This window comes from Ostrea edulis, chromosome 2, assembly GCF_947568905.1.
Source record: "Ostrea edulis chromosome 2, xbOstEdul1.1, whole genome shotgun sequence".
Lineage (NCBI taxonomy): Eukaryota > Metazoa > Mollusca > Bivalvia > Ostreida > Ostreidae > Ostrea > Ostrea edulis.
This window is the reverse complement of record NC_079165.1, coordinates 13,540,333-13,557,704: the sequence shown is the minus strand read 5'-3', so window position 1 is coordinate 13,557,704 and position 17,372 is coordinate 13,540,333. Positions and strand designations below refer to the sequence as shown.

Here is a 17,372-nt window from a genome sequence, read left to right as displayed (position 1 = left end):
CGGAAGAAGACTAAAAAAGGCCGCTTGTGCAATTATAAAAAGTTTTGAGTACGAGCTCGAAAACTGGAGTAAGTACTCCTAGGAGTACATACTCGAAATGTTTTATAACCTTAGAATCTGACCACGTACTCCTAGGAGTATGATTTTGAATTCGAGCTAGAGCTGGAGCTGGAGCCGGAGCCAACTTTTATAACCTCCTAGCCAGAGTATGTATACCCCCCATAAAAAAACGAAGTCTGGCACCATACAGTTGAGCTATTCAAAATCACTCGGGATTAAAATTTTTATGTAATTTCATAAAAAGACACGGTTGAGCATCACTGAAGAGACATTATTTGTCGAAATGCGCATCTGGTGCATCAAAATTGATACCGTATAAGTTTTACATAATGATTCCTTATCACCTTGGTCAAATGTTTGTGAAAAATAAAGAAAATCTATCGCATAATGGACTTGATAAATAATTTAATAAAAACAGAGTTATTGTCCTTGAATTCAATATTTTGAAACATATCATTGACTATTAAAATATAACTAACACTTTTGAAATAGTTTATGCCTAACAAGATTTTTTACCATAACTATTGAAAAAGGCTCCAACAAAATATTTGTTCCTGTCATTAAATCATTGACTTTGCAAAGTCCTATGACGTCACAGGAGTGTGGAACTACGTTAATACACATTCTGCTAAAAATGAAAACTTTTTTAACTACAATGAATTCGACAAATAAATTTTGTAAGTATATCAATGCAGCCATGAAAATTCACTCATTTTCGAAATACTTTTGGCATCAAGTCACACAAAAGCATACCAATGTTTACCATCTGATTTACAGTTGGTTTGAGATACCACAGTATGTACTTAAAAGCTTTAACTGTTTTAAGCTTTGAATAGCTTGCAATTCTTCAGGTTTGCTTTATTTCATCAACATGCAATCTTTTTTTAACCCATGTACATTTTCTAGTAAATGGGGGCATAATAAGGGTGACTTTCTTTATTGTTAACAAATGCCCTTATCAGCCATGACATAATCTACTTCCTCATTCAAAGAGAGGTGAAGATAACGAACTATTATCAATCTCATAAATCCTGTAAGCAATATAAATTAGATAGTTGGGCAAACACGGACTCCGTGACACATCAGGGGATCAGGTGCCTAGGAGGGGTAAGCATCCACTGTCGACCGGTCACACCCGTCATGAGCCCTATATCTTGATCAAGTAAACGGGGTTATCCATGGTCAAAATCAGAGATCCACGAACGGTATAACAATAGGTATGAAACACGTCAGAGAGTATTGGACCCAATGATAGGTAGTATTGACAGTAGGTTACCTCGATAATGCAGGTGATAATGTAATATTGCTACATAAATACGGGAAAATGATGTTGGATAAGCTGAAATCATCCCGCTTGTCATAAAGTGCAGTCGTTAGTTTGCCGTTAATATCTACTATCAATAAAATATCTAAATATGAAGCAGAAGTAAACGACTCTGTGGTGTTTATTGCGCGCTCGCAGGGTCACATCAAATTGACATATGAAAGAAAGTTATTATTGTTAATTGATCAAATGTCGTCGTTATGTTTAAATATCGAATTAAGGGCCACAGCAAGAGGTTTTTTCTCCTTGCGTAGAAGGTTCTGAATACATTCTGTCTCATATGATTATAAACATAGGTCAGCTAACAAAGGAGCTCAATTTGTGCCCATGGGAATTCCAACAGAGCTTTGGAAGACCTGATCACCAAAGACCACGAAGATATAGTCAATGAGGAACTGCAGAAAACCTGTGCGTGGAATCAGAGTGGTGTTTACCAAAGTAATTTTGGGGATGACTGATTACTAGATATGACTATTTTCGTTTCCATTTTTGTTGAAAAAGCAACCTGTCTATGATATCAAAAAGTCTAGTCTTTAATTTCTCTAGAGGAATGGTGGTGTAATGTATTGAAAAGTCATATGTTTTGGTGTGTTTTGGTGTGTTGATCTGAGAAACGTTTTGCAATTTCAAGTTTACTAAAAGTTCTTTAGACCTTTTTAGAATCCACATTTGATTTACATCACTTCTGACAGATATAGTCGCACAGTAAGTTTCCTAGCTGTTAATATTGTCGTGAGGAGCAAAGATAGGCCTTAGTAGAGCACTTACTGGATCCAGCAATGTGTTTTTGTAAGGGCTTTTATATAGTTTAGGAAACCAGTATAAGTACTCGGAACTCGTATTTAAGAAAATTGGAATGTTTAGTAGTATACCACCATAGACATCTGGGACAAAACCTGAACGTGAAATCCCAAGCAAACATTTACCAGTGTCTCCGGCTATATATGTATTGTATTGGGCAGATGGGGATCTCGGTCGTTGAAAAAATATATTCTCATCCTAGTTCTGGGATAGAGACTAATAAATGATTTTAGCATATACTTCTGAAATTTCTTTCTACTAGGCCATTTACCAACATGAAAGGCACAAATAACGTACAGTGATCATCTGAAAGCATCTAGAAAGAAAAGTTACCCATGTTACAAACGTTTGTGAAACACGTGAACACGCTACTCCAAATCAGTCAGACAAAACAACCCCAAATATGCCTAATCTTAAACGTACAAGTGTCAGTATAAATTTATGAAACATGGCTAGGTTACGAGCAAGTCCAGATATTTCCTTAGCTGCTTACTAATAATTTGTTTTCATCTACACTCTTGGGATTATTTCAAGTTTTTATATTTTGAATAAACAATATTAAACAGGCAAAACAATGTTATCGAAGGCATTCCTGTATTTTGCTTCACTGATGCATCAGATCCTGTGACCCTCTCTACGAACACCTTTCTGAAAATTGTCATTAACACATTTTCAATATATTCCATCAGATCCATTGAGATGCTGGTTACACTCTGTAGAAATGATGACCGTCTCTTTACTTCCAGTAGTCAGTACCATTCAGTATCCAAGGCATCAACTGTGTGTCTATAAGAGTGATTTATTAGATTAATTATAAAGTTTCTTTGGAATTCAAATTGCTATTCAGATTTGCAATTGTTTACTTTGTTTCTGAAAGTGTTCAGAGACTTATGGATGTAAAATGTAAATAACTGAAGAATAATTTTAAAAATACATAACAAATGGTCAGGAATGGGGTCAATTACATTGAAAATGTAATTAGATCCATTCAATCGGATTGATGATTATTCTATTTACTTGCAATTACCTGCATATGGTTTTCATATTTCCCAACTGATTCGATACGCAAGAGCTTGCTCTGTGTATAGTCATTTTTTTTAAATCGATACATGGTACGGGCAAACAAGTTGATGGTACACTGTACAGGGGTTTCAACAGTCTCGATTGAGGTAAGCATTTTGCAATTTCTATGGTCGTTATAACGATCTAGTTCGTCAATACGACCCATCATTGGGTCAAATGTTGTATGGCGTGTTTCATACCGATTGTTGGGCTGTTCTTGGCACACTGATATTGACCAGGGAAAACTCCGTTTACCTGATCAAGATATAGGGCTCACGGTGGGTGTGACCGGTCGACAGGGGGTGCTTACTGGGCACCTGATCCCAGGGGTCCGTGTTTGCCCATCTATCTATTTTGTATTGCTTATAGACTTGACCACAAAGCCTGCTTTGATTCATATGCAAGCTTTTTGAGAAATTGCACTAAAACTGGCTTTTGAAATTTTCAGATGCATATTCTGAGATATGGAATTCATCTAGAACAATTTAAGTCATGTTTAGTTCTGAATGTAATATCTTAATGACGTGAATTCTTACTTAGGTGTTTTTTATGTATGAGAGGTATTCGAGAAAATTAGCAATTCACCTATATTCCTGGACACTTTCATTCCCTCAATGTAATTGTAATGTAATTAAAAATACTTGACTTTTTTGGAATTTATTTATTCAATTACTTGTAATTGAAAGCAAAATCAATTACAAATACATCCAATTACTTTATAAAATGAATTTGAATACAGCTACATGTAATTACAATTAACTACAGGTGATTAGAATTACATTTTTGATTCACTATATATAGTGGCATGATTGATTGATTGAATATTATTTAACGTCCCCCTCGAGAATATTTCACTCATATGGAGATGTCACCACTGCCGGTGAAGGGCTGCAAAATTTAGGCCAATGCTCGGCACTTATGGCCATTGAGCAGGGAGGGATCTTTATCGTGCCACACCTGCTGTGACACGGGACCTCGGTTTTTGCGGTCTCATCCGAAGGACCGCCCCATTTAGTCGTCTCTTACGACAAGCAAGGGGTACCGAGGACCTATTCTAACCCGGATCCCATGTGGAAAATGACATATCAACATTATTCATATTAAGCAGGGACACAACCTACTGTTTATTTGCTTAAAATTGATCTACATACACGGGATTATAGTGGCTTGATTAACTAACCTGACAGACCTGGTTCTATTATATGTGCATCAACCACACCAACCAAATATGGCACACTGTCCTCTTCATATAAATGGTTGTGAACATTTTCCTGACAGTGTGGTTTGGAGGGTATGTTGACATGGCTAAAGTCACCAGCAGAATTTGTTGTGGATCTGTGATAAAAGATTTAATAATTCATAAAAGATATATTTCCACTCATGTTGGCAGCATATTTAACAAATCTGACCTATTTTTGTGATGCATATTTAATACTACTCTCCTATATCAATCATAAATTTGTGGAAATTTATTCGCTACAGTGTGACAAACAACTTATTAGTGCTTACTAGTGATCACTGAACTTCGACTCATATATACATTTTAATAGGTTTTTTTACTTTATTAATAAATAACTTCCCCGCTTTTAGTGACTTAGGGCATGCACTATAGGTACTACACCGTACCTTTGAGAGAATTAAATGCTTTATTTAGTGTAGCATTCCTGGGAAATATACAGGTACATATGTACCGGTGTTTGAAATATTAATTTGTTTTTCTCATATGATTTATTATTTTTTATTCACAAATATGGACCTAAGACAGAAGATCATATGTCATTTTTTTCTAACAGCATTCACAAATTTCCATACTCACACTCGTACTTTTGTTGGTAAGTATTTACGTTTTAATGTAATTGTAGAAAAAAATGATAACAATACTAAATAAATAGATAAAAGTAGCTTCAAAAGTAGAAAAAATATTGCTTAGAATAGCGAAATTATAATTTTTATGTTGTTAAAAAATGTTTTCCAGACATCCCAGGTATTTTCTAATGTTTGTATTTCTAGATTGTTAAACTGGTATTTGTAGTATATATAGAACAATAATTCCAATAATCTTGGCAATTTGTTTCCTTTTTTAAGCACGACAAAATGTATTGTTTTGCATATAGGATAAGAAAGTTTACAATTTTGTTACCTTTAGACAATGGGAGTTAACCTAATAAAATTATGAATAAATTAAACCTATTCGTTTGGAAGTTGTTTGATAATTATGCATGTTCAGATTGCTCCATAATATAGATATTTTGTCACGGCCAATGAAAACATGCTGAATAGTCTAAACTTCATCATTACAAAAGGTACAACATTCAGAAGATACAACATTGATTTTTCAAAGAAAATGATTGACAGGCAGAATTACATTAAGGATTTTATATTGTAACCATTGGATAGCAGAGTCCTTAGTAGTTTTAAAACAAACAGTAAAAACATCCATAACACATATTTGTTCATTTTTTCACATACAAGTTCCATTTTGAAACAGAAGTATATATATCATGGTTTACATTTAACTGATTTAGTATATTTAGTTTGTAAATCAAAGGTTTATGATATAATGGAATATAAGGTGTACAAGATCTATTGAGTAAACCTTTGTTTTCAAATAATTTCAGCTGAGTTCATGTTGCACTGAATACACTGTTATCTTGTGATATGCAAACTTGGATATCAATTGTTTGTTTAAAAAGATTATGCGATAAAGGATTCATTTTGTCATCTAGGAAATCGTCAATGAGTTTCCCACTTTTTATACCAGCCTTTGATAAACAGTGACTCCATACCCACTATAATATTTGAATTGTGCCACACAGGATTGCTAGGGTAGCTTTCCTAATAGAAATTTTTGTCAAAGGATTCTAAGACATGGACCATATAATTAAAAACATATTTTCCAAAAAATATTGTTTTCAGGCCTTTCCAAAACCAGGTAATTTGTTAACAAAATAATGACCATTAATTGCTTTAAAAATATCTACCAAGGATTTTTTCGACCAATAACCTTTCCAACCATGAACATTTCAAAGACATAATAAAATTGCGGATATCCACCTGTCTAGACCTGGTCTTCAGTTTCAATTGAACGTTTTACTTTTGTCACATCTTCCATTGCAAAAAAAATTCATATTTATATTTTTACACATTGATGTAATTATCTCCTTTATCAGTGTTGGAAGTGATAGAAATATATGGTTTATTTTCTGCATAATTTTTGCCTTAACCACTGTAACCGGACCAGTAACATGCTACAACATCGGAAAATAATACCATATAATTCATAAGAAGCAGAATTTATTCAAAAACTTCTACGCGAGAAGAAAAAATATCTCGCTGTGGCCTTCAATTCGACATTTAAATATATCGATGACGTTTTGTCTATTAACAATGATAACTTTCATTCATATCTCGATTTGATATATCCCTGTGAGCTCCAAATAAAGGACACCACAGAGTCGTCCACTTCTGCTTCATACTTAGATATGTTATTGAAAGTAGACATTAACGACAAACTGACAACTCAACTGTATGACAAACGGGATGATTTCAGCTTCTTCGTCGTCAACTTCCCATCTTCATGTAGCAATATTCCATTATCACCTACATATGGTGTTTATATATCTCAACTGATTCGATATGCAAGAGCTTGTTCTGCGTACAGTCAGTTTTTAAATCGAGGTAAGCTACTGACAAACAAGTTGATAATACAGGGGTTTCAACAGTCTCGATTGAAGTCAGCATTTCGCAAATTCTATGGTCGTTATAACGATCTAGTTCGTCAATACAACCTGGCATTGGGTCAAATGCTGTCCGACGTGTTTCATACCGATTGTTAAGCCGTTCTTGGCACACTGATTTTGACTGCGGTTTACCTGATCAGGATGTAGGGCTCACGGCGGGTGTGACCGGTCAACAAGGTATGCTTACTCCTCCTAGGCACCTGATCCCACCTCTGGTGTGTCCGTGTTTGCTCAACTATCTATTTTGAATTGCTTATAGGAGTTATGAGATTGATCACTGTTCGTTATCTTCACCTTGCATACAATAGATTCAATGAATCATATGTAGTAATATCTGACTAATGTTCATAAATGTTTATATTAATCACAATAACTTGTTGATTGAAACCTCTACCCCAATCCAACAAAATGAATAAATGATTAAATCGAAAAATAAATAAACACATAATGATTACCTTATTCCACATGTTTTAAAGTTGTTATATGGGGAAAATATGGGCATAGTCTCACCTTTGACGAAATGAGGAAAAACAATATCTCGTATATTTCGTGATCTTTCAACTGCCTTCACCTCGGATCAGCCTCAGCTACTTCAAATACTTTCTTTGGGTTTTACCTTTATCAGGCAAGGGAATCAATGTAAAACCTGTCATCCAAGGAAACTTCTCCAATTGATGAAATGTACGTGTTGACGCGGTGCATCTTGGTGCACAACAGCAAAAGTTTGACACTGTTGCAGACGTAAATTGTACCCAACGTAGTGAATGACGCTACACTTATTCGACTCCAAACGTGCCAGTCGCGTTTACGGGAGATAACCCCCGCAGAACAAGGAACTTCTGTATTACCTATAAGTGTAGGTCTTCAATTACACAGGTCGGTTTCATATCAGCTGTTAGGCCGTTCTTTTACAGTGATTTTAACTACGAATTACCCCGTTTACCTTATCAAGATGTAGGTCTTGCAGCAGGTGTGACCAGTCGACAGGGGATTCTTACTCCTCCTTGACCCTTGATCCCACCCTTGTTATAGTCAGTGGTCAGTGTTTGCTCAACTCTATTCTCTATTCCTTATAGGAACGATGAGATTGATCACTGTTATTTTCACCTTTCAAACTGACATTCACTAAACTAGCCATATATTTGGTATTTGTATATCTGCAAATGATTCTAATAATAATTCATTATTGTAGGAGGGGGGGGGGGGTGAAACTGATACAGATTTCTGTATAATTGACTATAGCCTGTAGTTTTGTGTTTAAAAATAAGATTATTCAAATAGCAAAGATAAATCAGATGTATTTGTAATGCACTTAGTACCCTAAAACGTGAACAATGAAAAATATGTGGTTATCTTGGAAAATGACGTTTTGCAAGGGCATAACTTATACACCCATTTTTCATTTTATCAGGACTTAAGTTATGTATTGACTAGTGCAAAGAAAAAAAGAAAGATAGATAGATAGAACATGACAAGCCCAAAATTTTCGACTGAAAAAGCATGAAATATTGAATGAATGTAATGATTTGAATCACGTTTACCGTTGTATGATATGGACGTCTCTGCATCATAAAGATGAATGGCATGTGGACGCGCTGTATAAAACACGTTATAGTAAATTGTTGACCCGGATGTTGCATCGATTCCCATCATCATTTTGGATTGGTCAGAGCTTACAATGTGCAACACATTCTGGGGAAAAAATAAAAACACGATATGAAGAGGATAAACAGCAACACAGATCACGAGAAAAAATACATTACCTTCCTTCTGCAACAAAATACTATTTAAGATAAGGATGAAAACAAAATATAGATTTATACTACGATCAATAATAATGTGGGAAGGGGACTGCCAAGGTAAATTTTCATGAACATGCTTCATAATATGAATTGATATCTTGCTTTCAAATACAGATGTGCTTCCTTCTGTTGAGTGGATGTTTTGTTTTCTGATTAAATACAATGTTCACTTGTTGTGTACTACTTGTACTCGATTGACATATGTGACATATGTGACCTAGATTGTTTGCATGTTTGTAGAAAAATGACGTAATGGTTGCATCATTGTCTTACAGGATTGTACTAGAAAATTAATTCTTATTATAAATACGCTGGAAAACTCTGATAAAAAACCTCTGATTAGACAAGTGCACGTTCTGTGCATTTTTGATTATACTGGAACTAGGATTTTAGAATTACTGTTTTCGTGTGTGTAAAATCTTCACCTACCGTGCGTTAGAATTTTGTTATTGTTACAATTTTCTTTCAATTACTAATTGTAAATAAATATATTTATTTGTTTGATTGCCTTTGCTAGTAAATTATGTCGCTGTATAAATCAAAGGCAATTCTGACCCATAACACCAAGACAAGATGAAAAGTAACACTACACACTTTAATCTACAAAATCGAATGTACTTTTCCTTCTTTTTAGCATGGATAAAGGTGTTGTTGTATACATGTACCCCTGTGCCATTATATGTCTGATTCTGTCTTGCAAGATGGTACAAAGTAATTCTCCATTGATTTCCCATATCTCAGAAAAAAATTCACATCAAACACTATTGGATTAGCAAAGTAAAACCTGTTAGCGCTAATTGTGTTCTCAGAAACTATTCAGTGATATGCAGTACCCATTTTGAGGGTCCCTTTTCAGATGTATCGATATCAACAATATCATTTTCAAAACCAAACAATCAAGGAAAGGAGTAAACTTGTAAGACACACAGATTTTCGTACCAACATTACTGTTTTAGATACCTGTTTCATTAAATTACACTTTCCTCCTCTGCTGACTTTATCGTAAATGAATCTGTTGATAAAAATCTACTCCGAAACAAAAATTTGACGTGAATCTTCAAGCACAGCAAATACATATACCAATACAAATATGTAAGCCATGACACACGAGGTTGAAGTACAAGCAGGTCACTCTTTCTGAACAACCAATGATGTTGCTATTCAGTGAGAGGTGAAAAACAGTGACCAATGATAACACATATAATCAATACAAAATATAGAGTTGGGCAAACTTGGACCCCTGGATATACCAGAGGTGGAATCGGGTGCCTAGGGGGAGTAAACATCAACTGCCGATCGGTCACACCCACCGTGAATCCCATATCCCGATCAGGAAAACAGAGTAATCCGTAGTCAAAATCAGTGTGCCAGGAACAGCTTATATATCCCGTTTGTCAGAAAGTTGACTTGTTGAATTTGTCGGTAATATCTATTTTCAATAATTTATCTAAGTATGAAACAGAAGTGGACGACTCTGTGACATCTTTCATTTTGGATTCACATGGATATATCGAATCAACATATGAATGAGAATTATTATTGTTGATATATAAAACATCGTCAATATATCTAAATATCGAATTGAAAGCCAAAGCAAGATATCTGTTCTTTGAAATTGTGAATATTAATCATTGAAAAATCAGTTTGATAGCTTTCTAGACATTGAAAGTTTAGGGACATACAGTCATCCAAGATGGAGACACCGATTTGGTCACTGTCTTATTGGTTCAGGAAATCATCAAAGAAGATCAGGAATTAAATAAGGTTGTGATAGGTTTTACGTTTGGTGATGCAAACAAATATTGGACTATAAATCATCCATGGAAACAGTATCCTTCGGAACTGTCAAATAACTTACAATTATAGGCCGTTTATGGTCAGCAGAGCAACGACTGAAAAACATGGCGATGAACAGAGTCAAGAATATAAAAAAAAAGATAGACACAGAGAAATGCTCCTAGGAAATTGTCATCTACAGAAGTTACTTCATACAAAGGATATGTGCATTGTCTTTGACATCACGAGGTTTTAAAACCAGAATCAGTATCAACACCACTTCGAATTGTGTCCAACTCGTCTGCTACTTACATTGGTCATGTTATCAACGATTATTGGATCAAAGGACCTAAGATTTGAATTACCTTGTTTCCATCTTGTTGGAGTTTCGTGAAAGTCAGGTAGCTCTTGTTGGTGACATTTTCAAAATGAATAACTCCATTCATCTTTCCATAGAAGATCAACATACAGATTTTTTATGAAAAACTTTGAAGTTAACAGACCACCCGATCATAATAAGCACTTTTCATACAGTATAAAGCATAGAAAGTACAGATAAAGTGTTATATGCACAAGTAGTCACAAACCAACTTATTCCAACGCATTGCATTACGACTCTGAACTTTGACCTTTCTTCAATTTACAGCGACTTGCGTAAAAACCATTGTTATCACATCAGTATGGAAACCGTAAATGGTACTAACATGAAATATCCACTAAAATTATTGCGTGATCCATTGTAAAAGATGACTTCCTGTGTTTGATGGTTTCTCGATCCGTAACGGGAATTAATGCCCTTGAAAGTTTTCAATTTCGCGTAGAAATTTACAACTCCTAAAGTATTTGTCGTAGAAAGACAGGACCAACTGAAGTGACATCCCTGACCTTTGACCTTGAAAATTAGGTCAAGGTCAAAGGTCAAGGTCATCTAAAAACTTTGAAAATAAGCAATTTGCATACCGTCTAAAGCATATAAAGTACAGATAAGGTATAATATGCACAAGTAGTCAAGAGCCAACTTAAGTCAACGCATTGTATTACGACTCCGAACTTTGACCTTTCTTCGATTTACAGTGACTTGCGTAAAAAAAACCATTGTTATCACTACAGTATGAAAACCGTAAATGGTACGAACACGAAATGTTCACTAAACTTATTGCCTGATCAATTGTAAAAGATGACTTCCTGTTTTTGATGATTCGTCGATCCCCAACGGGAATTAATGCCCTTAAAAAATTTAAATTTCGCGTAGAAATTTACAACTCCTAAAGTATTTGTCCTAGGAAGACAGGACCAACTGAAGTGAGATCCCTGACCTTTGACCTTGAAAATTAGGTAAAGGTCAAAGGTCAAGATCATCTAGAAACTTTGAAAATAAGCACTTTTCATACCGTCTAAAGCATATAAAGTACCGATTTTTTGTATTCAGAGACATTGTTTGAATGTCTGAAAAGGTGGAAAGACCTCTTATTGTTCGCGAACAATTAGGATTACTAGTTATTATTTGTCTTCTTTTCTTTCCGCCGCGAGAAGCTCTTGACGTTTTAAGACTTATCGAAAAACAATGTAGACCATCATATTTGACATCTCGAAACATGCTCAGATCTCACCCTGTATATTTGATCTTTGACCCCTAACGACCTTAGGGGACTTTACGCAAAAAACTCTTGTTATCGGTTCACCTTGAAAACCGTAAATGATAAGAGCATGAAACTTTCACTAAATTCTTTAGTCGATCAAGCTGAAGCGTTGTAGTGTTTACTTTTAAGTTTTCGGTGATCCCTAAAGGGAGTTAATGGCCCTGAAAGTTTACAATTTTTACGGAAAATTCAAAACTCCTAAAATATAAGTCGTAGAAAGACGAAACCAACCGGAATGGAATACTTGACCTTTGACCTTGAAAATCAGGTCAAGATAAAAGGTCAAGGTCATCTGGAAACTTTGAAAATAAGCACTTTTCATACAGTCTAAAGCATAGAAAGTACAGATAAAGTGCTGTATGCACAAGTAGTCACAAACCAACTTATTCCAACGCATTGCATTACGACTCTGAACTTTGACCTTTGTTCGATTTACAGCGACTTGCGTAAAAACCATTGTTATCACTACAGTATGAAAACCGTAACTGGTACGAACAAGAAATGTTCACTAAACGTATTGCCTGATCAATTGTGAAAGATGACTTCCTCTTTTTCATGATTTCTCGATCCGTAACGGGAATTAATGCCCTTGAAAGTTTTCGATTTCGCGTAGAAATTTACAACTCCTGAAGTATTTGTCGTATAGAAATACAGGACCAACTGAAGTGACATCCCTGACCTTTGACCTTGAAAATTAGGCAAAGGTCAAGATCATCTAGAAACTTTGAAAATAAGCACTTTTCATACCGTGTAAAGCATATAAAGTACAGAATTTTTGTATTCAGAGATATTGTTTGAATGTCTGAAAAGGTGGAAAGACCTCTAATTGTTCCCGAACAATTAGGATTACTAGTTATTCTTTGTTTTGTTTTTTTCCTTACCGATTTTGTGCAGAAGATTTCTCGGAGATGGCTGGATCGATTTGTTTCAAATTTTCAGGGTTGATGCGTTGCCATATGAAGTTTGTACCGCCGTTTTAATTTTTGAAAAATCACTTCCGGTTGGAAGTTATCCTCCTTTTATTGATTTCCAGATGACCATTTTGTCCGTCCAAAAACTCAACAAGAGCAACGCCAACGTGGCATAATACGCCCGTAGATTTTGCTCAAGGAAAACATATTTTAGTGGGATTCATATTTTAGTAAAGTTAGCACTGTCCTCCGTGAGCTAATCCATTATTATGCTTGTAGAAATGGATATCAAGATATGAAGAGGGATAGCCTTAGAATGCGCTACTTCATAAATATGCTAACGGTTCGGTTTGTATCCTGCCCACAAGGTTTTCCTAAAAAGTGATACTACGACCTTGACCTTTGACATCTGACCTTGAAAAACAATAGGCACCTTCCTCTCAACATGATGATCAAATATACCAAGTTATAATATCCTGGAGCTTACGGTTTGGTTTATATCCTGCCCACAAGGTTTTCCTAAAAAGTGATACTACGACCTTGACTTTTGACCTTGAAAAACAATAGGCATCTTTCTCTCACCATGGTGATCAAATATACCAAGTTATAATATCCTAAAGTTTACAGTTCGGTTTGTATCTTGCCCACGAGGTTTTCCTAATAAGTGATACTACGACCTTGACCTTTGACCTCTGACTTTGAAAAACAATAGACACCTTCCTCTCATCATGGTGATCAAATGTACCAAGTTGTATAGTCCTAGGGCTTATGGTTCAGTCTGTATCCAGCCCACAAGGTCCGCTCAGACAGATGGACAGACAGTAGGACTCTGTTACGTCCGATTTTCAGTTTTTAAAATGACATTTTGTCCAGACGTATTTTCATAAACGGTTAAAGTTTGGGTCTTGAAACTTTCAGGGATGATAGATGGTGACCTGTTGCTCTGTAATATGGTTTATCATTGCGATCCATTCACTTCCGGTTACCGGAAGTGAACAAAGGAAATATGAAATTTCAAATTTATGCTTTTGAAACAAAACTTGAATAGATTAATTAGGTCTCTTTCGGCGTTTCAGAAAATGTTAGGCTTACCGGAATTTTAACCAGCAGCTTCCGGTTTTTAGAGAAAAACTTCGAAAATTGGTTTTTCTATGTCCTCGTATATCTCGCTTATTTATAAAGTTTTTAATGCGATATTTACAGATATTATTGATATTATCCATTTCTAGGGCACCCTCTCATACTATTTCAAAATTCACTTCCAGTCGTTCGTTAGGGCCAAATTTCTGTTTTTCAAATGACATTTTGTCCGGGAGTTTTCTCATAAACGGTTAAAGATTGAATCTTGTAACTTTCAGGGATGATAAACGGTGACTTGTAGCTCTGTAATAAGGTTTACTATTGCGATCCGTCACTTCCGGCCGTCACCGGAAGTGAACAAAAGAAACGTAAATTTCAAAGTTATGCTTTTGAAACAAAACTTGCATAGATGAGTTAGGTTTCTTTCGGCGTTTCAGAAAATGTTAGACTTACCGGAAGTTTAACCAGCAACTTCCGGTTTTTAGAGAAAAACTTCGAAAAATTGGTTTTTCTATGTCCTCGTATATCTCGCTTATTTATAAAGTTTTTAACACGACATTTACAGATATTATTGACATTATCCACCTTTAGGGCATCCTTTAATACTATTTTAAAATTCACTTCCGGTCGCGAGATAGGGTCGAATTTCCGTTTTTCAAATGACATTTTGTCTGGCCGTTTTCTCATAAACGTTTAATGATTGAGTCATGAAACTTTCAGGGATGATTGTTGGTGACTTGTAGCTTTCTAATAAGATTATTATTGTTATCCGTCACTTCGGGCCGCCACCGAAAGTGAACAAAAGAAACGTCAAATTTCAAATTTACGCTTTTGAAACAAATTGTGCATGGAATAATTAAGTGTCTTTTGGAGTTTCAGAAAATGTTATACTTACCGGAAGTTTAAACAACTTCTGGTTTTTCGAGAAAAGCTTTGAAAAATTGTTCTTTCTTTGCTATCATACAAATGTATCTCTCGCTTATAAATCAAGTGTTTGATATAGTTTTCACATATATAATTGATATTATCCATCTTCAGAGTAAAGTGATTTTTTTTTCAAAATTCACTTCCGTTCGTTCAAAATCTACGATTTCCGGGTTTTTTTTTCTCCAGACGTTTTTTCATAAATAATCAAAAATTGAGTCTTGAAACTTTCAGGAATGTTAGATGGTGACTTGTAGATGTGACATACATGTTTCAATTTTGTTGCCGTCACATCCGTCATCCACCGGAAGTACCTTAAAAATATGTAATTTTTCATTTTTTTAAATTTTAATGCTCATAACATTATTTAATAGAATATGATAAGACATACCATTTTAACCGGAAGTTGGTTGTTTGAAACCGGAAGTTGTCCGAAAACTCAGTATTTTTCATGGAAATTTTTAGTGTGGGTTCCTACGGTCCATTTGGAATTTTTAGTCGTTTTATGGACTCCTGACATACTTGAAAGTGAATAAAATAAAACCAAAATTGTTTACAATTGATAAATCGTGTCTTACATATACGTGTTTATTTCTTTCATATATAGTTGTTATTCACTAATTGAATTCTTCCAGTTAAGATCCTATCCCATCAGAAATTGGACGGAAGACCTATTCGTTGCTCGTAACGAGATCATTTCTAGTAATTATTCTTTTCCTCTGGTACTTTTTTGTCCGGTAGTGTTCTCAGAAACTACAAAAGGGATCGTTATGAAATTTTCCAGGATGATAGTATAGCGTTTGTAGATGTGCAGGGTAATAGTAATTTTGTATGCATGCGCACGCACGTGCACTGCGATTGAGGTACAAAAAATGGAAAATCAGAATATTAAAGGGATCGATATGAAAACTAAATAGGATGATAGTATATCATTTGTAGATATGAAAAATTATAGTTATTTTGTATGCACGCGCATGCATGCGCATGCACATGAATTACAAATATTGTACACTAACTTTGAAATTGGTCTAACTTTTTTGTTGTGCATTGAAATGGCTTGATATTCATATCATAGGTAGATATTAGGACCCTTAACTGATTTGCATGGTCAAATTTACCAATTTGCACGCACATGCACGTGTACTTCTTTTGGATTGGATAATATTAAAACGTTTTATTTATGAAGAAAATCGTAAATTCAAACATTCAAGTGGTGCCCTTTTTCAGTTTATTAACGGGGTCCCAGTTGCACATTCATTTGTTTCAAAACAATTAGAGGCAGCCATTCCATTCATGGGTTTGAATCCAAAATTGTACAAAGGTCACAGTTTTCGAATCGGAGTAGCAACACATGCAGCTAGGTTAGGTTTTTCTGAAAATGCGATACAGCGAATGGGTCGATGGAAGTCCGATGCTGTTAATAGATATATAAGGACGGGTTCTTTTACTCTTTCAATCTAATGAGTCAGATTATGTCTGTCATATTCCCCTGTAGGTGTCACTAGATCACTCAACATTAGATGGGTCAGATTATGTCTGCCATCCCCCAAGATACCGTCTTCAGATAAACATTAGATGGGTCAGATTACGTCTGCCATCCTCCCATAGAACGTCTTCATATCAACATTAGATGGGTCAGATTATGTCTGTCATCATTCTATGACTCTTAGTATATGTAAGTTATTAGTGATGAGTAGCCTCAGTAGGCCAGCTTATCTCTGCTACTTCCTCCTACACCTGTGCTGCTAGTATACATGTACTCCTGTATGTGCTAAATATGTTACACTGATGTAATGCAGGTCATAGAATCAGGGGTTTTGCTGGCAATTTGAAATTGTATAAGTATTATGTGGTGTTATGTATTATTGAATTTCCTTTTCTCAAGATTCTGATATTAGAGAGAATTTTCTTTCCTCCTTCATGTTTATATGTTGTTTCCCTTGGGTGGCGGAAAATCCAATGTTTGTTGGATTTTGGTGGCCTATTGTTTGTTGCCACCTTATTTTTCATCATAGTGATTATAATTTTCACACTATATCTTAACATGTAACTTTGGGAGATCCTAAACCAAGCCTATGTACAATTTGATAAGAAAGTAGGATCTCCCTAATTGTTTATCTTGATATCTTCTTGTCATTAATAAATGACAGTTTTACAACTACAATAATTACTTGTTTGTTGAGATGAAAAATAACTAGCTGCGGGAAACATGTTTTAACTTCTAGATTTATCATATAGAAGGCATAAATAAT

At 35.1% G+C, this 17,372-nt stretch overlaps 1 protein-coding gene across 1 annotated transcript in view; it reads right to left on the bottom strand.

The window, feature by feature from the left end:
- Positions 1 to 17,372, bottom strand: part of LOC125678817 (low-density lipoprotein receptor-related protein 4-like) — a 141,342-nt gene that overhangs the window by 86,128 nt on the left and 37,842 nt on the right. Inside the window, exon 4 of the mRNA XM_056157235.1 lies at positions 8,529 to 8,679. Within this exon, the coding sequence (XP_056013210.1) occupies positions 8,529 to 8,679 (151 nt within the window). The remainder of the gene's footprint in view (positions 1 to 8,528; positions 8,680 to 17,372) is intronic.